The sequence below is a fragment of the Rhipicephalus microplus genome, unplaced genomic scaffold (genome assembly GCF_043290135.1).
Source record: "Rhipicephalus microplus isolate Deutch F79 unplaced genomic scaffold, USDA_Rmic scaffold_16, whole genome shotgun sequence".
Taxonomy (NCBI): domain Eukaryota; kingdom Metazoa; phylum Arthropoda; class Arachnida; order Ixodida; family Ixodidae; genus Rhipicephalus; species Rhipicephalus microplus.
The window spans coordinates 11,413,913-11,430,632 of record NW_027464589.1 but is presented as its reverse complement, the minus strand read 5'-3'; the positions used below and the strand labels follow the sequence as shown (position 1 = coordinate 11,430,632).

Here is a 16,720-nt window from a genome sequence, read left to right as displayed (position 1 = left end):
CTGTCTGTTAGATCTCATGTATATATATATATATATATATATATATATATATATATATATATATATATATATATATATATATATATATATATATATATATATATATATATATATATATATTGTGAGCGCTGACTATGTACTTCATCTTCATCTGTATGACCAAACCATTGTAGTGATCATCATCGTATGTCACGCGGGCTGGCTCTCTGGCTCGTGCGTCTGGATTAAAAAGATAACCTGGTTGCTGCTGTACCGGACGTGGTCTCATAAGTGGTGGAGCGTGCTTTGGTTCCCACGTCCTCCTGCTCTACCCGTCACCCCTGGAGTTCCGGTCTGGTCGACGGTTGTGCCCTCAAGCAACGGCGATGGCAGAACCCAACGCGTCCGCTGCTGCAACCGCTCCTTCTCAGCCACTTAGGCTTCACTACACCGTGAGTACCTCTCATCGAGACCCACCGGTATTTTCCGGCCTTCGCAACGAAGACGTCGAAGAATGGCTGGACAGTTATGATCGAACCAGCGTTTGTAATTATTGGGACGAGGCGCACAAACTGCACTACGTTCCTTTTTACCTCGATGGCGTCGCTACTAAAACCTGATATTACAACCACGAGAGCGACTTCTCCAATTGGTCGGCCTTCACGGGGCATCTCCGTCAGGTATTTGGTACGTCTGCAGGATGTTCTCTAGTAGCAAAACAGAAGCTCGCTTTACCAAAGAGCATGAATTGCGGGCCCTTATCCGCACATTGTCAGAGAAGAACTTCACGGCCTCATTCCAGGCAACCCAACCGTTGCATCTGTCCACACACCTCCTCCCAACCTGCGAGAGATAATCAAGGACGAACTGGCATCAATGACAAGCGCTGCACATGCGCCGTCTCCTGTGCGCTTCCCAGTGCCTTCGTACGCAGAAGTTGCATCGCGGGCCCCTGCACCAGTTCCAACCGTGCCTGCGGACGTCGGATGAGAACATGTGGCTGTGATGACAACGCAAGCTCCAAGGCCACGCCACTATTCTACATGGCGTCCTCCGCGCCCCATCTTCTTCTACTGTGGCATAACGTGTCATATATCCCGTTTCTGCCGCCGCCGTCAGCAGGATGAACGACGTGGTTACTCAGCTTACGGGAGAGACTTTGCCCCGAGACCCGATGAGTACGATCCCGCACCGTATCCATCCATCTCCCGTCAGTCGCCTTCCCCTCCACGGTCTCATGCTGGGCCTCATCCTTCTCGTTCATCTCGCCGCCGTTCTCCGTCACCGTTTCGGCGTACGTCATCACCCCTGCGTCCCGCTCCCATCTCTCTGGACTCGGAAAACTAGATGGTGCAGTTTTTGGAGGGGAAACTGCTTGTTGTCAGAACATTACAACTCCTCCGTCTGTTCCAGCTAATTTGCTGCCTGTTTGTGTGAAAGGTGTTTTTGTTGACGCCCTTATAGACACTGGAGCCGCAATTTCGGTAATTGATCGTGAATTGTGTTTTCGCCTGCGTAAAGTGCAAACTCCTTATGCTGGTCCCATGTTATGCGGCGCTAATGACAGTCCAATTTGCCCGACCGGGTTGTGCACTGCTCGTGTTCTCATTGGTAGAATCCGTCATTTTTATTTATTTTCACTTAGTAAATACTGCCCACTTCTATGTGAAGTCGTAGGCAGAAGTGAGTTACAGATACACTTGATTGGACATTTTCCAGGGCAAGAAAACAACAGAAGCTTAAAACAGAAAAAATATGTCGGGGGGAAATATAGAAGAAAAACACGGATTTACAAACTGCTGCAGATAACAAGTCCGGCCAAATGACGCCCCTCGGCGCATGCGTCATTGTAAAACTTTCCTTCTTTCTCTCCTCTTGCTTTCCTATATATATTTCCGAGCTCGAAATAAAGGCTTGTTGGTTTGCACTGCCACATCGACTGATTTCCTTGTCACCGCGGCCGGCCTATGGCCGGTAGAACGTAACAGTGGCGACGAGAATTCTACAGCAGCAAGAAGGCCAGCATATGCCCACAAGCGACGGCCTGCAGAACGAACCCACCAGCCATGGCACACCAGCTACCGGAATTCGAAGACGCAAAAGATAAGTGGCAGGCGTACTTGGTAAAGGTGGAGGCTTACTTTGAAGCTAATGATGTGAAGGACGATGCTAAGAAGAGGGCCCTGCTGGTAGCCGCGCTTGGAACAAAGACAATTGAAATCTTGAACGGGAAAGTAGCGCCGAAGAAACCTAATGCTCTGACCTACGCGGAAGTTGTGCAGACGTTAAACAGCTACTACGACCCAGTGCCGAATGAAATTTCAGAAAGTTTCAAATTCTTCCATCGCTGCCAGCAAGAAGGGGAGTCTGTGCATGCATTTATTGTGGCAATTCGACAGATGGCCCAGAATTGCAACTTTTCGACGATGCTGGACAGAATGATAAGGGACCGTATTGTGTGTGGAGTCAGGTCCAAGAATTTGCAAAAGCAGCTGCTAGCAAAGAAAGACCTTAATCTTCAAGAAGCCGAGGCCCTTGCCCTGGCCGCAGAAAGCGCCGAACGCGATTCGCAAGGTATTACTTCGGACAAAGAGCAAGCGAGTTTGCTCAAGTTGAGTGCTCAATATGAGTCGCGCGCGAAGACGGCGGGCGTACAACAATGCAATTGTTGTGGAAAGCAGGGTCACAGAACCAATGCTTGTCGCCTAATCCAGCGCAGATGCTTCAAATGTACACGGCGAGGGCATTTAGCCAGAATGTGCGCGGTGAACGACAAAACAAGCAGAATGCTAGCAGTGACAGCACAGGCGACAGAAACGGAAGACAGTGATAACAGTGCGTCGCAGATTTGGTCGTTGACCACTAAGCGCTCGCTCATACCCCCTATAAGAAAGGAATTCGCGTGGAACGGCATTCAAGTAACGATGGACATCGATACGGGCTCGCCTGTTTGCGTCATTCCTAAGAGCATCTACGAGACGTACTGTCATCAGTGGCCGCAGCTACAGAAGTCAGAACTACAGCTTTCATGCTATCTGGGCAGACTTCCGCTTCTCGGCGCAATAACAATGCCGGTTTCCTACGAAGGTACAACAGTGCAATGTACTTTGACTGTTTTAGACTGCGAGGGGCCCAGTCTTTGCGGTCGGGATCTGCTGAAAAAAATTAACCGACGAATGTATCCAGGTTCTCAACGTGTATCCGCAGCCTTCAAGGTCAAGCCAAGCCCAGGAGGTCATTCCGAAGCTGCTCCAGAAAAACGCTGACCTTTTCACTGAGGGCACTGGTCTCATGAAAGGTCCGCCGGCCCGACTGCATATCAAGACCGGATCAACCCCCAAGTTTTTCAAGGCAAGAAAAATTCCTTTTGCACTTCGCGATAAAGTGTCAAAGGAGCTTGACAGATTAGTATCCGCTGGCATAATCTCTCCAGTTCCTCATTCCGAATGGGCGACGCCCATTGTTCCAGTTTTGAAGAAGGACGGAACGGTGCGCATATGCGGTGATTTCAAGGTGACTTTAAACCCAGTGTGCGAGGTTGAGCAGTACCCATTGCCTGTCATAGACGACATATTTGCAAATTTACGTGGAGGGAAGAAATTCAGTATATTGGACCTTCGCGATGCATACAACCAGGTCGAGCTAGATGAAGACTCGCGGAAACTAGCAGTGATAAATACACCGAAGGGGCTGTTCTGCTACAATAGATTGCCGTTTGGCATCGCGTCAGCTCCTGCGATATTCCAACGGAAGATTGAATCGGTGCTACAAGGGCTGCCAGGGACACAGGCATATCTGGATGATGTGCTGATAGCCGAGAGCAACAACAATGAAAATGCTAATCTGGAAGCAGTGTTGCAGCGATTCCGCGAGTACGGCATCAAGCTTCGTGCAGAAAAGTGCAGGTTTTGTGAATCGTCGGTGACGTATCTGGGACATCGTATTGATACCGAGGGACTACATCCGCTCGAAAAAAACGTCGACGCAATCAGACTGGCCCCGTTGCCACGAAATGTTGCTGAGTTGCGATCCTTTTTAGGAATGGTCACTTTTTACAATAAGTTTCTGCCAAATCTTTCCACTGTGCTTGCACCTTTGTATAAGCTTCTTGAAAAAGGCGCAAAATGGGTTTGGCACACGAAAGAAAACTCGGCATTTCAGAAGGCAAAGAGCGCTTTGTGTTCGGCCCCAGTGCTAACGTATTTTGATCCGCAGCTGGAGTTGCTGCTGGAATGCGACGCTTCCCCTTACGGTGTCGGTGCTACCCTGTTTCACCGTATAAATGGCGAAGACAGGCCAATTGGGTTCCGGTCACGAACGCTCACCTCAGCTGAAATGAAGTACTCTCAAATCGAGCGAGAAGCTTTAGCCTTAGTGTTTGGCGTGACACGGTTCCGCGATTACCTCTTGGGTCGGGAGTTCACGTTAGTAACAGATCACCGTCCTTTGCTGGGACTACTGAGACCGGACCGTCAGACTTCTGTTATGGCTGCCGCACGCATTCAGCGATGGGCGCTTTTGCTCGGCGCGTATAAATACAAGCTTATTTGTAAACCCGGCAGTCAGATGTTAATCTCTGATGCCCTAAGCCGCTTACCACAATCCTTGCAGGAGCCGGAAGCAGAAACGGAAAACCTCACGGAAATGGTGCTTCTCATTGACCAGCTGGACGAGCCCGCGGTTTCGCACAAAGAACTTCAAGCACTCACAGAAGCGGACGCCGTTTTACAAGAAGTATGTAGGTACGTGACTGAAGGATGGCCTTCCGTCGCGGGTGACAGCAGAGAAATGGTCGAATACTGGAAAAGGCGACATGAGTTGTCTGTCGAGAAGGGCATGTTATTCTGGGGCCATCGGGTAGTGATACCAAGAACGGCGCGTGAGAAGCTATTGAAATTGTTGCACGAATCGCATCAGGGAGCGTCCACCATGAAGACAAGGGCAAGGGTTAGCTTTTGGTGGCCCGGTCTGGATCAAGACATCCAGAGGGCCGCTTCAGACTGCAAAAATTGTGTGCAAGCTTTGCCTATGCCCCCGGAACGGAACCGCGTCAGTTGGCCAATTTCGCGTGAGAGGTGGTCGCGGTTGCACGCAGATTACGCAGGACCTATTTCCAACAAAATGCTGTTGGTAATCGTGGATGCACACAGCAATTGGATAGAAGCCATTCCAGTATCGCGAGCAACCGCTAATGCAACGGTGGATTCTATGCGAACCTTGTTCAGCCGTTTTGGATTACCGCGCACCATAGTTACCGACAACGGTACGCCTTTTACAGGGGCAGAATTTGCTCAATTTGTGCAGAAAAATGGAATCGAGCACATTCGTACCCCTCCTTACCACCCTCAAAGCAATGGGCTCGCAGAACGCGCCGTGCGAACCCTTAAGGATGGGTTGAAGAGAATGCCCGGAGTAGAACTGTCAACGGCTCTGTCAAGAATTCTTTGTAACTATAGGAATTCGCCACAAGCTTCAGGGGTTTCGCCGTCTGAGCTACTTTTGGGTTACCGTTTGCGTACTAGACTGGATATTTGCTTTTCTCCCAGGAACCACGAATTGCCGAAGAATCCAGGTGCTGAGTCTGCGAGTTGGTACTTCGCTCCTGGAGATGCCGTCTATGTGCGCAACTACGGTGTTGGGGACAAGTGGACGCCAGGCAAAGTGAAATCGACGAGTGGGGCACGTCTCGTCACTGTAGCAACGGAAGACGGCGTCGTTCGACAACACAAACATTGAAGTCAATGCAGCGCTTCAGAATGAACAAGTTTTGTTGATAAAAAAATGCGAGAAAAACACATATCGACATAATCGACGAAGCGTGATACAATTGAGCTAGCGCTGAACATAGGAAAGTTATACAACTCAGACACACACGGGAGAGATTAAATGCGGTGACAATGAAATAAAAAGAAAGAAAGAAAAAAAGTTCAAAGAATAGCTGGCAGATTTGCTATCGCATTCATGAATGAAGCGATAGTTGTGGATGAAACAGCTTCATCGGGCAGGGCATTCCAACTACGTGCTGCTCGGGGGAAAAATGATTTTTGGAAAGCAGTGGTTCTGCATGAAAATTCCTGGACTTTCTTGCTGTGGTGTGACCGGGTTATACGTGATTTTGATGGTAGAATATATTGAGTTTTATCGATTCCAAGGTTACTGTGATAAATCTGATAAAACTGTTTCAGTCTTTCACGGGAGTGCCTGCGTTCTAAGGGTTCTAAGTCCGAACTTTCAAGGAGGGTCGAGGGGGATGTGTTTCTTCTATAAGCGTTGTAAATAAACCTTATGAATTTTCTTTGTACACGTTCCAGTTTTTTTCATGTTTGCCGATGTATGAGGTTCCCACACAGGAGACGCGTATTCCAGTATGGGCCAAGGATGGAGCCTTGTGGTATACCGGATTGAACTGAAGTGGGGGTGGAGCTCGAGCCATCTACAGAGACACTTTGGTATCTATGGGAAAGGTGTGCCCGAATTCATGTTAGTAAAGAATCGTTTTTCAGGATCGGTTTTAATTTTATAAGCAACTTGTGATGGGAGACTCGGTCGAATGCTTTTTTGAAATCAGGGAATATAATGTCGATTTGACTATGGCTATCTAGAGCACTAGCGAGGTCGTGAACTGTCTCAAGTACTTGTGTGGTAGTCGATAGTCCTTTGCGAAAACCGTGTTGCCGGGGGTCAATTATGTTGTTTCTGTCAAGGAAGGCGGAGATGTGTTTAAATACTATGTGTTCAAGCAATTTTGCACATGTACATAACAAAAAATAGGCCTGTATGATGACACAAGTGACTTGTTTTCAGATTCAGGTATAGGAATGATTTTTGCGTATTTCCATTCACTCGGGACTTCGCCACTAGACAATGATTTGGAGAATATAAGTGTTAGATATTTGGAGCACCATTCCGCATAACAAACGAGAAATTCATTGGGTATAGCATCAGTTTCGGATGATTTTTTTGTATCAATGTTCAGCACCAACGACAACACACCCTCTTCAGAAACGCTAATGTTGTCTAAGGAATCTATGTCGTCTAATGATGAAAAAGGAGGGGCGATTCCGTTATCGTTTGTGAACACCGAACTGAAGTAGTCATTCAACGCCTCTGCGATTTCTGCACTGTCGACTACGTTTGTATCGTTTATGGAAAGACTGATCGAAGTTTTATTTTTCGGTGCGATATGACGCCAGAATTTCCCAGGCGATGAAAGAAGAAAGTTTGTTAAGGACACTTTCTGATAGTGATTTTTGGCTTCTGAGATTACGTTTTTGAGTTGCACGCGCAGTGTTAGCATTTTATCTTTGCTGTTGTTTGAGGGGCGTCGTTTGTGCTGTTTTCTAGCTTTATTCAGCTTACGACCTAACCGTATAATATCTTTTGTTGTCCAGGGGTTAGAATTTCGCCGTACTTTATCTTTGCATAGAACGAAGTTTTGTATGCCCTTGAACACTAACTCTTTAAAAAAGCGCCATAGGTTATCATCTGAATGTTCAGCAGATTCATAAAGAAAAGTAAACTCAGAAAAGCTGTTGCCCATAGCATCCAAAATGTCAACGTCACTGGCACGGGAAAAAACGAGAATCTTCGTTTTTTGGACCGTGTGTCTTGCCGCAAAATCCATTTTGATAATTAGGGACATCATTTTATGGTCAGATATGCCCTCAAGTACATTAACCTGTGGGTTGCGACGCAGAATCCCGCTGTTAACAAGAAAGAGGTCCAGGACTGATTTGCTGTTTCGTTGAGTTCGAGTAGGCTCATTCACTAGTTGCGTTAAATTGGGAAACAAAACAAGGTCAGCAAGTGACTCGGAAGCTCTGCAAAGTGGATCCGGGAAATCTTGGGCCCAGTCTATCAGAGGCATATTGAAGTCGCCGGCCAGAAGCAAATTGCATGCGTGATTTCTATATTGACACAAAAATTCATTTATTTGATCGAAAAACGTGTTGTCAGCATTCGGAGGGCGATAGAATCCTCCAATGATTAAAATGAATTCTTCGAGGAATATTTTTATAATTACACATTCAATTCCAGGAATATCCTGTAGTCTTAGGACGTTTAATGATTCCAAGAATAGGATAGCTACTCCACCGCCTCGGGAATCCCGGTCGTATCTATGGATTTTATAGTGAGGAAATGCCATTTCAGCGTGAGTGATGTCTTTGTGCAACCAGGTTTCAGTTATAATTATTACATGAGGTTTATGTGCTATTATAATGCTTTCCAAGTCATCCATTTTATTCAATATTCTACGCGCATTAAGATTCAAGCACCCAAACGTTTTTAGCTGCCCATGAGGTCATTTAGACCGTCGTGTTCTATCACTATCTTTACCAACCCGCACCCTTATCTTCTTAGTATCATCCCACGTGTACATATTGCCATTGATCTTGATCTTGTCGTAAAAAAGCTGCACTTTGCTTCCAGATGCTCTTTCATCAGCGGAACTTTGCCATAATTGCTTTCTAACATGCCTTGTTGAAGCAGAAAAGTCTTCCGAGATAGTAATATTTCGTTTGCCTTTTAGCTTTGAACAATTTTTAGCACGTTCAGCTTCTCACGGTGGTCCAAAAACCTCATGATTACTGGGCGCGGTTTATCTATTTGTTTACGCCCCATTCTGTGCAGCCGTTCAAGCGAGGAAACCTATACACCCAGTGTTTCCTTAAATATTTCTTCAACAATTTTTCCGTAAGAGACTCGGGCGTCTTATTTTCATTCTCAGTAATACCGAATATTATGAGATTATTTCGCCTACTTCGGTCTTCAAGGTCAACAAGTTTTCTTTCTAATGTCTGAATGCTATCCTCTATCTTGTCAATTCTTGCTCCAAATTCTAAGCACTTTGCCACGAATTCGTCTACATTCTTCAGTTTTATTTCTATGCCGTCTAGTCTTTTCATCATACTTTTGTTGAAAAAACAGGTCACTGACCAATGTCAAACAAAACAATGACGTTTCGGGAGCCGTACGGATCCCTTGTTCACAATGGAATGACGGATGAGCAACAGGTTCTTATGTAACGTTGAGCGCATGACGCAAAGTCCGGGAGTACACGTGGTTTAGTGTGCGAGATGATCTATTGATTGTGTTACTTGTCGTCTGAATGATTAGTGATTCGAGGTTCAGTCTGGTTGTAAAATTCTTCTCCGTGGCTATGATGCGTGTGTTGTCCCAGCTTATCTCGTGGCCCGTCTTCTCGGCATGCTCTGCAAGTGCATTTGTCACTGTGTGGCCCTTGGCGACGTCATTCTTGTGTTGCATCAGACGTCTGCAGTAATTTCCACTCGTGCGAATGTACACCGATTCGCAATCGGCGCATGGTATCTTGTAGACCACACCAGGAAAGTGTTGCCGAGGGAGAGGATCCTTCACATTTAGCAACTCAGCCTTAAGCTTGCTTTCTGAAACATGCGCGATCTGTACACCACGTTTTCTGAATAGACGGGCTAGGGCTTCGCTTACATTTCGAATATAAGGAATCGCTGCACGCTTTTTTGTAGACGATGTGTTATGCAAGGCTTGACTAGTTGACTGCAGTTTATGCTTGACGGATTTAGTTGTTCTCCTAATAAAAATCTTGGGGTATCCATTCCTGATCAGGCCATCTTCAGTAGTCCGGAGCTCCTCCTGCAGGCTTCCTTCATCGGAACAAGTGCGAATTGCTCGTTGAACTAAACACCGAATCACTGAGCGTTTGTGGGCTACCGGGTGGACTGACTCATAGTCGAGGTATCTACCGGAGTGCGTTGGCTTTCGGTACACAGCGAAGGCGAGGCCTGTGGGAGTACGTTTTACAACTGTATCCAAGAAAGGGAGGCAACCGTCTTTTTCTTCTTCCACAGTAAACTTGATGGAAGTCTCGACGCCATTTAGGCAGTCAAGGAAAGCTTGGACGTCTTTCTTCTTTATCACGCAGAAGCAGTCGTCGACCTATCTCAGAAAAACCTTGGGTCTCGGCTGAAATGTTCCCAATGCTTTCTGCTCAATCGCTTCCATTGTGATATTCGCAGTTGTGACCGAAATCGACGCTCCCATTGCGGTACCGAAAACTTGCCTGTAGAATTCATCCTTGTACGAGAAGTAAGTGTTGGATAGGCAAAACAGTAACAAGGTGCACAGCTCGGAGACGTCGAACGGTGTGCGATCGGCCAATGTCGTGTCCTTGTGAAGCAATTGTCTGGAAGTGTCTACAGCAAGGTCGACGGGAACACTTGTGAAGAGGGAGCAGACATCAAATGAAACCAGTACTTCGTCGACATCCACAGTGATACTCTTCATTTTGCTTATGAAGTCATTGATGTTCCGGAGGTTAGTTTCAGTCTTGCCTGCAAGGAGAGCCAGGATGCCGTGAAGATACTTTGTAAGGCTGTACAGGGGTGACCAAATGAAATCTACTATGGGTCTTAGAGGCGTTCCGCTTTTGTGAATCTTCGGTAAACCGTATATCGCTGGAGCAGAACCATTGGTGCACAGCAGCTGGAAGTATAACCTTTTTGCTGATGCAGGAAGCGTCTGAAATATACTAGAGAGCGTCTTTTGCAGGCCAGTTTGGACTTTCGAGGTAGGATCCTTGTTAATCTTGGCGGACGTTGTACAGTCCCCCACTATCTCCGTCATCTTCGACTCATACGTCGACCGGTCAAGCACAACCGTCACGTTGCCTTTGTCCACAGGAAGTACGGCAATCTTCTTCTTTTTGTGCAATGCCTTAATCGCTTTTTCCTCGTCTTCCGAGAGGACTTGCTGGCAGCCAGACTTGCGAATCCTCGATAGTATACCTACTGCTCTCGTACGGACTTCGTCTCGTTCACTTTCTCCAAGTAGACCAGTAGCGTTTTCGACAGCACACACGACCTTGCGTGTGTCTGGCTGCTTAGCTTGGTTGAAGTTGAGATCACGGCTCAAAACTTGGCATTCCGCAGAAGTTAGCTCGTATGACGACAAGTTCCTGACCTCGAGCATGGGTCCTCTGGTTTTCTTGCCTTTTTTAGCAAAGCACTCAGTTTGCGCTCTTGTGACGTTTCCTGCTTTTCCGTTCGTCGTCGCGATGCTTGGTTCGCAATGAGATGTGTTTCAGGGAGTAATTCAGGCATGATGAATTCCAGCTGGCGTGTTGTGAAGAAAATGTCAGTCTCAAGGCGCTTCACAGTCTGCTTGCAGTCTTCTATTCGTGCCTGAAGAAGCTGCCGTTCAGCTTTCGAAATGACTTGATGACCGAATGCCGATTTCACGGGGTGCTTTAACTGCAAAGATTTTGGGATGAGTTGCTTCGACTTACAGGTTACGTTGAAACGTAGGTGCGTCTTGAAGGCTGCCAGTCGTGTAGATGCACTCAAGAACTGACGAATCCTGGTGATAGCTGATTGTCCATACTTGTGGCGGATGCTCACGTAGTCGAAAGTTCGACAGAATGCCGTCTGGTGAGGTAAAGGCATTGTTGAAAAAACAGGTCACTGACCAGTGTCAAACAAAACAATGACGTTTCGGGACCCGTACGGATCCCTTGTTCACAATGGAATGACGGCTGAGCAATAGGTTCTCATGTAACGTTGAGCGCATGACGCAAAGTCCGGGAGTACACGTGGTTTAGTGTGCGAGATGATCTATTGATTGTGTTACTTGTCGTCTGAATGATTAGTGATTCGAGGTTCAGTCTGGTTGTAAAATTCTTCTCCGTGGCTATGATGCGTGTGTTGTCCCAGCTTATCTCGTGGCCCGTCTTCTCGGCATGCTCTGCAAGTGCATTTGTCACTGTGTGGCCCTTGGCGACGTCATTCTTGTGTTGCATCAGACGTCTGCAGTAATTTCCACTCGTGCGAATGTACACCGATTCGCAATCGGCGCATGGTATCTTGTAGACCACACCAGGAAAGTGTTGCCGAGGGAGAGGATCCTTCACATTTAGCAACTCAGCCTTAAGCTTGCTTTCTGAAACATGCGCGATCTGTACACCACGTTTTCTGAATAGACGGGCTAGGGCTTCGCTTACATTTCGAATATAAGGAATCGCTGCACGCTTTTTCGTAGACGATGTGTTATGCAAGGCTTGACTAGTGGACTGCAGTTTATGCATGACGGATTTAGTTGTTTTCCTAATAAAAATCTTGGGGTATTCATTCCTGATCAGGTCATCTTCAATGGTCCGGAGCTCCTCCTGCAGGCTTCCTTCATCGGAACAAGTGCGAATCGCTCGTTGAACTAAAGACCGAATCACTGACCTTCATCATACTTTTCTGACCCGCAAAAATTTCTGTGAGTAGTTCCCGGTCACTAGGACCAGGATTTGGCTCATCACATACAATTGGCTGTGCTGTCTTCGTGCGCTCATGAGACAATCTTAGGCTGGGACTTCTTGTCAGCGGCGTCTGCTGTAATTTCGTGTAGTCGGCCCCTCATTCGTATTACGGACACTGGGCTTTCTTCTGCTGCAGACCTCTCATCGCCCAACCTTGTGACAGCTGCGGATTTCCTCCTGCCTCCCGGACAAGAACGTGTCCTTACGATCAAGTCACGAGACATTCTAGATGGTGACGCTGTGGTTGTTCCTTGCCAGCGCTGCATTTTTCGAGGGATCACCATCGCATGTTGTTTAGTGTGGTTCTACCGTGGTTATGCAAGCATCACGGCCTGAAACACGACGCCAGAACCACTTCTTTTGCCAGAGGGGACCACTGTTACTAGCATTATCGAAGAAGCACCGCTTTGTGTCGTCACTGGTTCATCTGCTTCGTCATTCTCAAAATGTACGCCAGCGGAAGATGCATTTCCTGCTCTCAAGGCCCCTTTCTGTGAACATCTCAACCCAACGCAAACTGATGCCTTGCTAGCGTTATTAATGAAGCACAAAACTTACTTTGACGTTTGTTCCGAAGGTCTGGGTCAAACAGCAGTGACCGCCCATCGTATCGACACCGACGGATCCCGTGTGATTCGCCGCCGCCCTTACCGTGTGCCGGCTTCTGAACGCAAGCTCATAAAAGAACAAGTCAACGACATGCTCGCGCGCAACGTCATCAGGCCTTCGACAAGCGCATGGTCTTCTCCTGTCGTACTAGTGAAAAAAAAGATGGCTCGGTACGGTTTTGCATTGATTACGCATCACTCAACAAAATCACTCGTAAGGACGTCTACCCAATGCCTCGCATTGACGACGCTCTTGATACTTTACAAGGTGCCGAGTACTTTTCAAGTCTCGACTTGCGCTCCGGGGATTGGCAGATTCCAATGCACGAGTCTGATAAAGAGAAGATTGCGTTTGCTACGCCAGATGGCCTCTTCGAATTCAATGTGATGCCTTTCGGCCTGTGCAATGCCGCAGCCACATTCGAACGGATGATAGACACGGTACTGCGGGGATTAAAATGGAAGACCTGCCTTTGCTACCTGGACGACATTGTCATCTTTTCGTCCAGCTTCTCACAGCACCTGGAACGGCTAGATGAAGTCCTCACGTGCTTAGCTAAGGCTGGTCTCCAGCTCAACACTAAGAAGTGTCGGTTTGCCAGTGACAGCATCAAGGTATGAGGTCACGTCGTCAGTAAGCATGGCGTTCAGCCCGATCCCGACAAGGTTGCCGCGGTACTGCACTTTCCTACAACAACCACACAGAAAGACCTCCGCAGCTTCCTTGGCTTAGCGTCGTATTTCCGCCGCTTTGTACGTGATTTCACTACTATTGCGGCTTCTCTGCACAAACTTCTGACCACGAGCGCACCCTTTGTCTGGTCGGATGACTGCGAAGTCGCTTTTCACACCCTCAAGCGATGCCTCACATCACGGCCAGTGCTTCGCCATTTCGACCCTGCAGCACCTACTATGCTACACACTGACGCAAGTGGACTTGGCATCGGTGCTGTCCTTCTTCAGCGAAAACACGCTTCCGAAGAACAAGTCGTGGCCTACGCGAGCCGTACTCTGTCACCTGCTGAGCGAAACTACAGCATCACTGAGCAAGAATGTCTCGCCATCGTGTTGTCCATACAAAAGTTTCGTCCTTACTTATACGGCTGGCATTTCACAATTGTGACTGACCATCATGCTCTGTGTTGGTTATCGTCTCTCAAAAATTTGTCGAGACGCCTTGGCCGTTGGGTACTACGATTGCAAGAGTTTGACTACAGCGTCACATATATGTCGGGCCGAGAGCACCAAGATGCCGACGCTTTGTCCCGTTGCCCGCTCTCGCAAAGCGCTGAAGAGTCACCTTCCATCTGTTCCTCACCGCCCGCAAAAGTGACCAAACAGACGGCTGCTGCTTCGAAACAGTTAGTTGCCTCGGCGGACCTTCTTTCGTCCACAGATCTCGCCTCGCTCCAACATGCCGGTACCTACTGCCGCACAATCATCGATCAGCTCACTGGCTTATCGCGTGCTCCAAACAGCCGCCTAAGACGAAAACTTGCCCGTTTCAAGCTTCAAGAGGGATCATTATGTCGGCAAATTTACCATCCTCTCAGTAACCAATGGGTTCCCGTCATTCCTCGCTCCCTTCGTCTGGAAGTTCTACAAGCGTTTCATAACGATGCGACAGTTGGCCACTTAGGGTTCCACAAGACCTACGACCGCCTCAAGACTCGCTGCTTTTTGCCTAGCCTCTCTACTTCTGTCGCCAAGTACGTTGCTTCCTGCGCGTCATGCCAGGACCAAAAACGTACCACGCCTCTTCCCGCGGGGCCATTGCAACCACTGCCGTGCCCGTCCACTCCCTTTGAATTTGTGGGCATAGACTTATACGGACCTCTTCCGCTAACGCCAGCTGGTCACCGTTGAACTGTTACTGCCGGAGACCACCTTACTCGCTACGCGGAGACCGCAGCTCTTTCATCTGGTGCTACCTCTGAAGTAGCCGATTTTTTCCTTCGCGCCATTATTTTACGACATGGCGCACCGCGTGTGCTCCTTAGTGATTGTGGCAAGACATTTCTTTCACATGTCCTTGCTGAAGTTTTACAGGCCTCTAACACCATCCACAAGACCACATCAGCGTATCACCCAGAAACCAATGGTCTGACTGAGCGTTTTCACCGAACTTTGTCCGACATGATCTCTATGTACGTGCAACCAGATCACAAAAACTGGGACACAATACTTCGTTTCGTCACGTTCGCATATAACACTGCCATACAGCGTACGACAAATTTCAGCTCTTTTTTTCTCGTGTATGGCCCTGTACCGACTTTTGTTCTGGACACCACCTTTTTGTCCACATCTTCTAATCCATCTTCATCTCTCCCGGAAGAGTTCGCCGCTTGCGTCACCCGCTGCCGTGAAATCGCCCGCGCCAACACTGCTACCATTCAGGACAAGAGAAAAATCGACATTGATGCGAAGCGTCGAGTTGTTGTGTTCCGCCGAAGCGACGAAGTCCTTTTGTGGAGACCTGTTCGTGTACCTGGGCTCTGCGAAAAATTCCTTCACTAATATCTCGGTCCATACACCGTCCTGGAACGAACATCTGAAGTCAACTATCGCGTTGCTCCTGTCAACGCGGCTCCTGATCACCGTCGCCGCCACACCGAGATCCACCGCGTCTCTCGACTGAAACGATATATTCGGCGTCCCAACCCTTTCTAACTTGCTGCCCTCTTTCGCGAAGGGGGGGAAATAGTGTGAGCGCTGACTATGTGTTTTATCTTCATCTGTATGACCAAACCATTGTAGTGATCATCATCGTATGTCACGCGGGCTGGCTTTCTGGTTCGTGCGTCTGGATTAAAAAGATAACCTGGTTGCTGCCGTACCGGCCGTGGTCTCATAATATATATATATATATATATATATATATATATATATATATATATATATATATATATATATATATATATATATATATATATATATATATACATATATATATATATATATATATATATATATATTGCCACCTAGAGTTGTGAGCTGGCAAGCCCTAGCGAGCCGAAAGGGGAAAAGAGAACAAAGAAGAAGTGTGTGTTAGCGCTTCGCTTAAAGATACACGCTCGTGTTTTTCTGCCCCGCTGTTCCTGTCTTGTTTTCACGGCTCTTGGTGGGTGACAAACTGGTGGACGTGCTGGGTAATCTATGCACCATACCCTTCCACATAGCAAGAACTCAAGCGCCATACCGGTGGTTACTCCTGTGCACCGCGCCAGCAGAAGAATCCGAGGGCAATCTCCTGAGTTCGGACTGCTCGTAAACAACATGGCAGCTCCGACCAGCCCTACTGACACCAACCCAAGCGGTACGAACGGCACAACACTGCTTCATTGCACCTTACTTACACCGCGAACGCCAAATCCCTTTCATGGCACTGCACTTGAGGACGTCGGAGATTGGCTCGTTCATTACGAGTTCGTTGCCGTGCACAACCAGTGGGACGACGCAGACAAACTGCGGCACGTCTATTTCAGTATTTTGGACGGCGCACGTGTATGGTATGAGAACTGGGCAGGTCTTCTTACATCGTGGGAAGACTTCAAACACTGACTTCTTGGGACATATGCCAGCCCTGACCGGCGGGAGATAGCTGAGCGCGATCTGCAGTCCCGAATACAACTGCCGAATGAAGGGGTTGCGATGTATGTCGAGGACATGACGTGTCTTTTCCACTGAGCTGACCCCGGCATGCCAGAAGAAAAGAAGGTACGGTACCTGATGCGCGGGGTGAAAGAACAACTTTTCGGTGGGCTTGTGCGCAGTCCTCCCAAGACTGTGTCCGAAGAAGCCGTCACCATCGAAAACACTCTTAGGCACCGGG

The 16,720-nt window shown here is 47.8% G+C and overlaps 1 protein-coding gene across 1 annotated transcript; it reads left to right on the top strand.

Moving 5' to 3' along the window:
• Window positions 1–2,045: 2,045 nt before the first annotated feature.
• Window positions 2,046–3,245, top strand: LOC142784997 (uncharacterized). Its single transcript, XM_075883418.1, has 2 exons — window positions 2,046–2,553; window positions 3,187–3,245. Exons 1-2 carry the CDS (start codon window positions 2,046–2,048, stop codon window positions 3,243–3,245), a joined length of 567 nt encoding a protein of 188 aa, XP_075739533.1.
• Window positions 3,246–16,720: the final 13,475 nt, after the last annotated feature.

Excerpts from the sequence above, each read along its gene's own strand:
- LOC142784997 (XM_075883418.1), top strand. The coding sequence starts at position 2,046 with ATGGCACACCAGCTACCGGAATTCGAAGACGCAAAAGATAAGTGGCAG. Across the intron at positions 2,554-3,186 it reads CGCCGAACGCGATTCGCAAG|CCTTCAAGGTCAAGCCAAGC; the intron begins GTATTACTTCGG and ends GTGTATCCGCAG.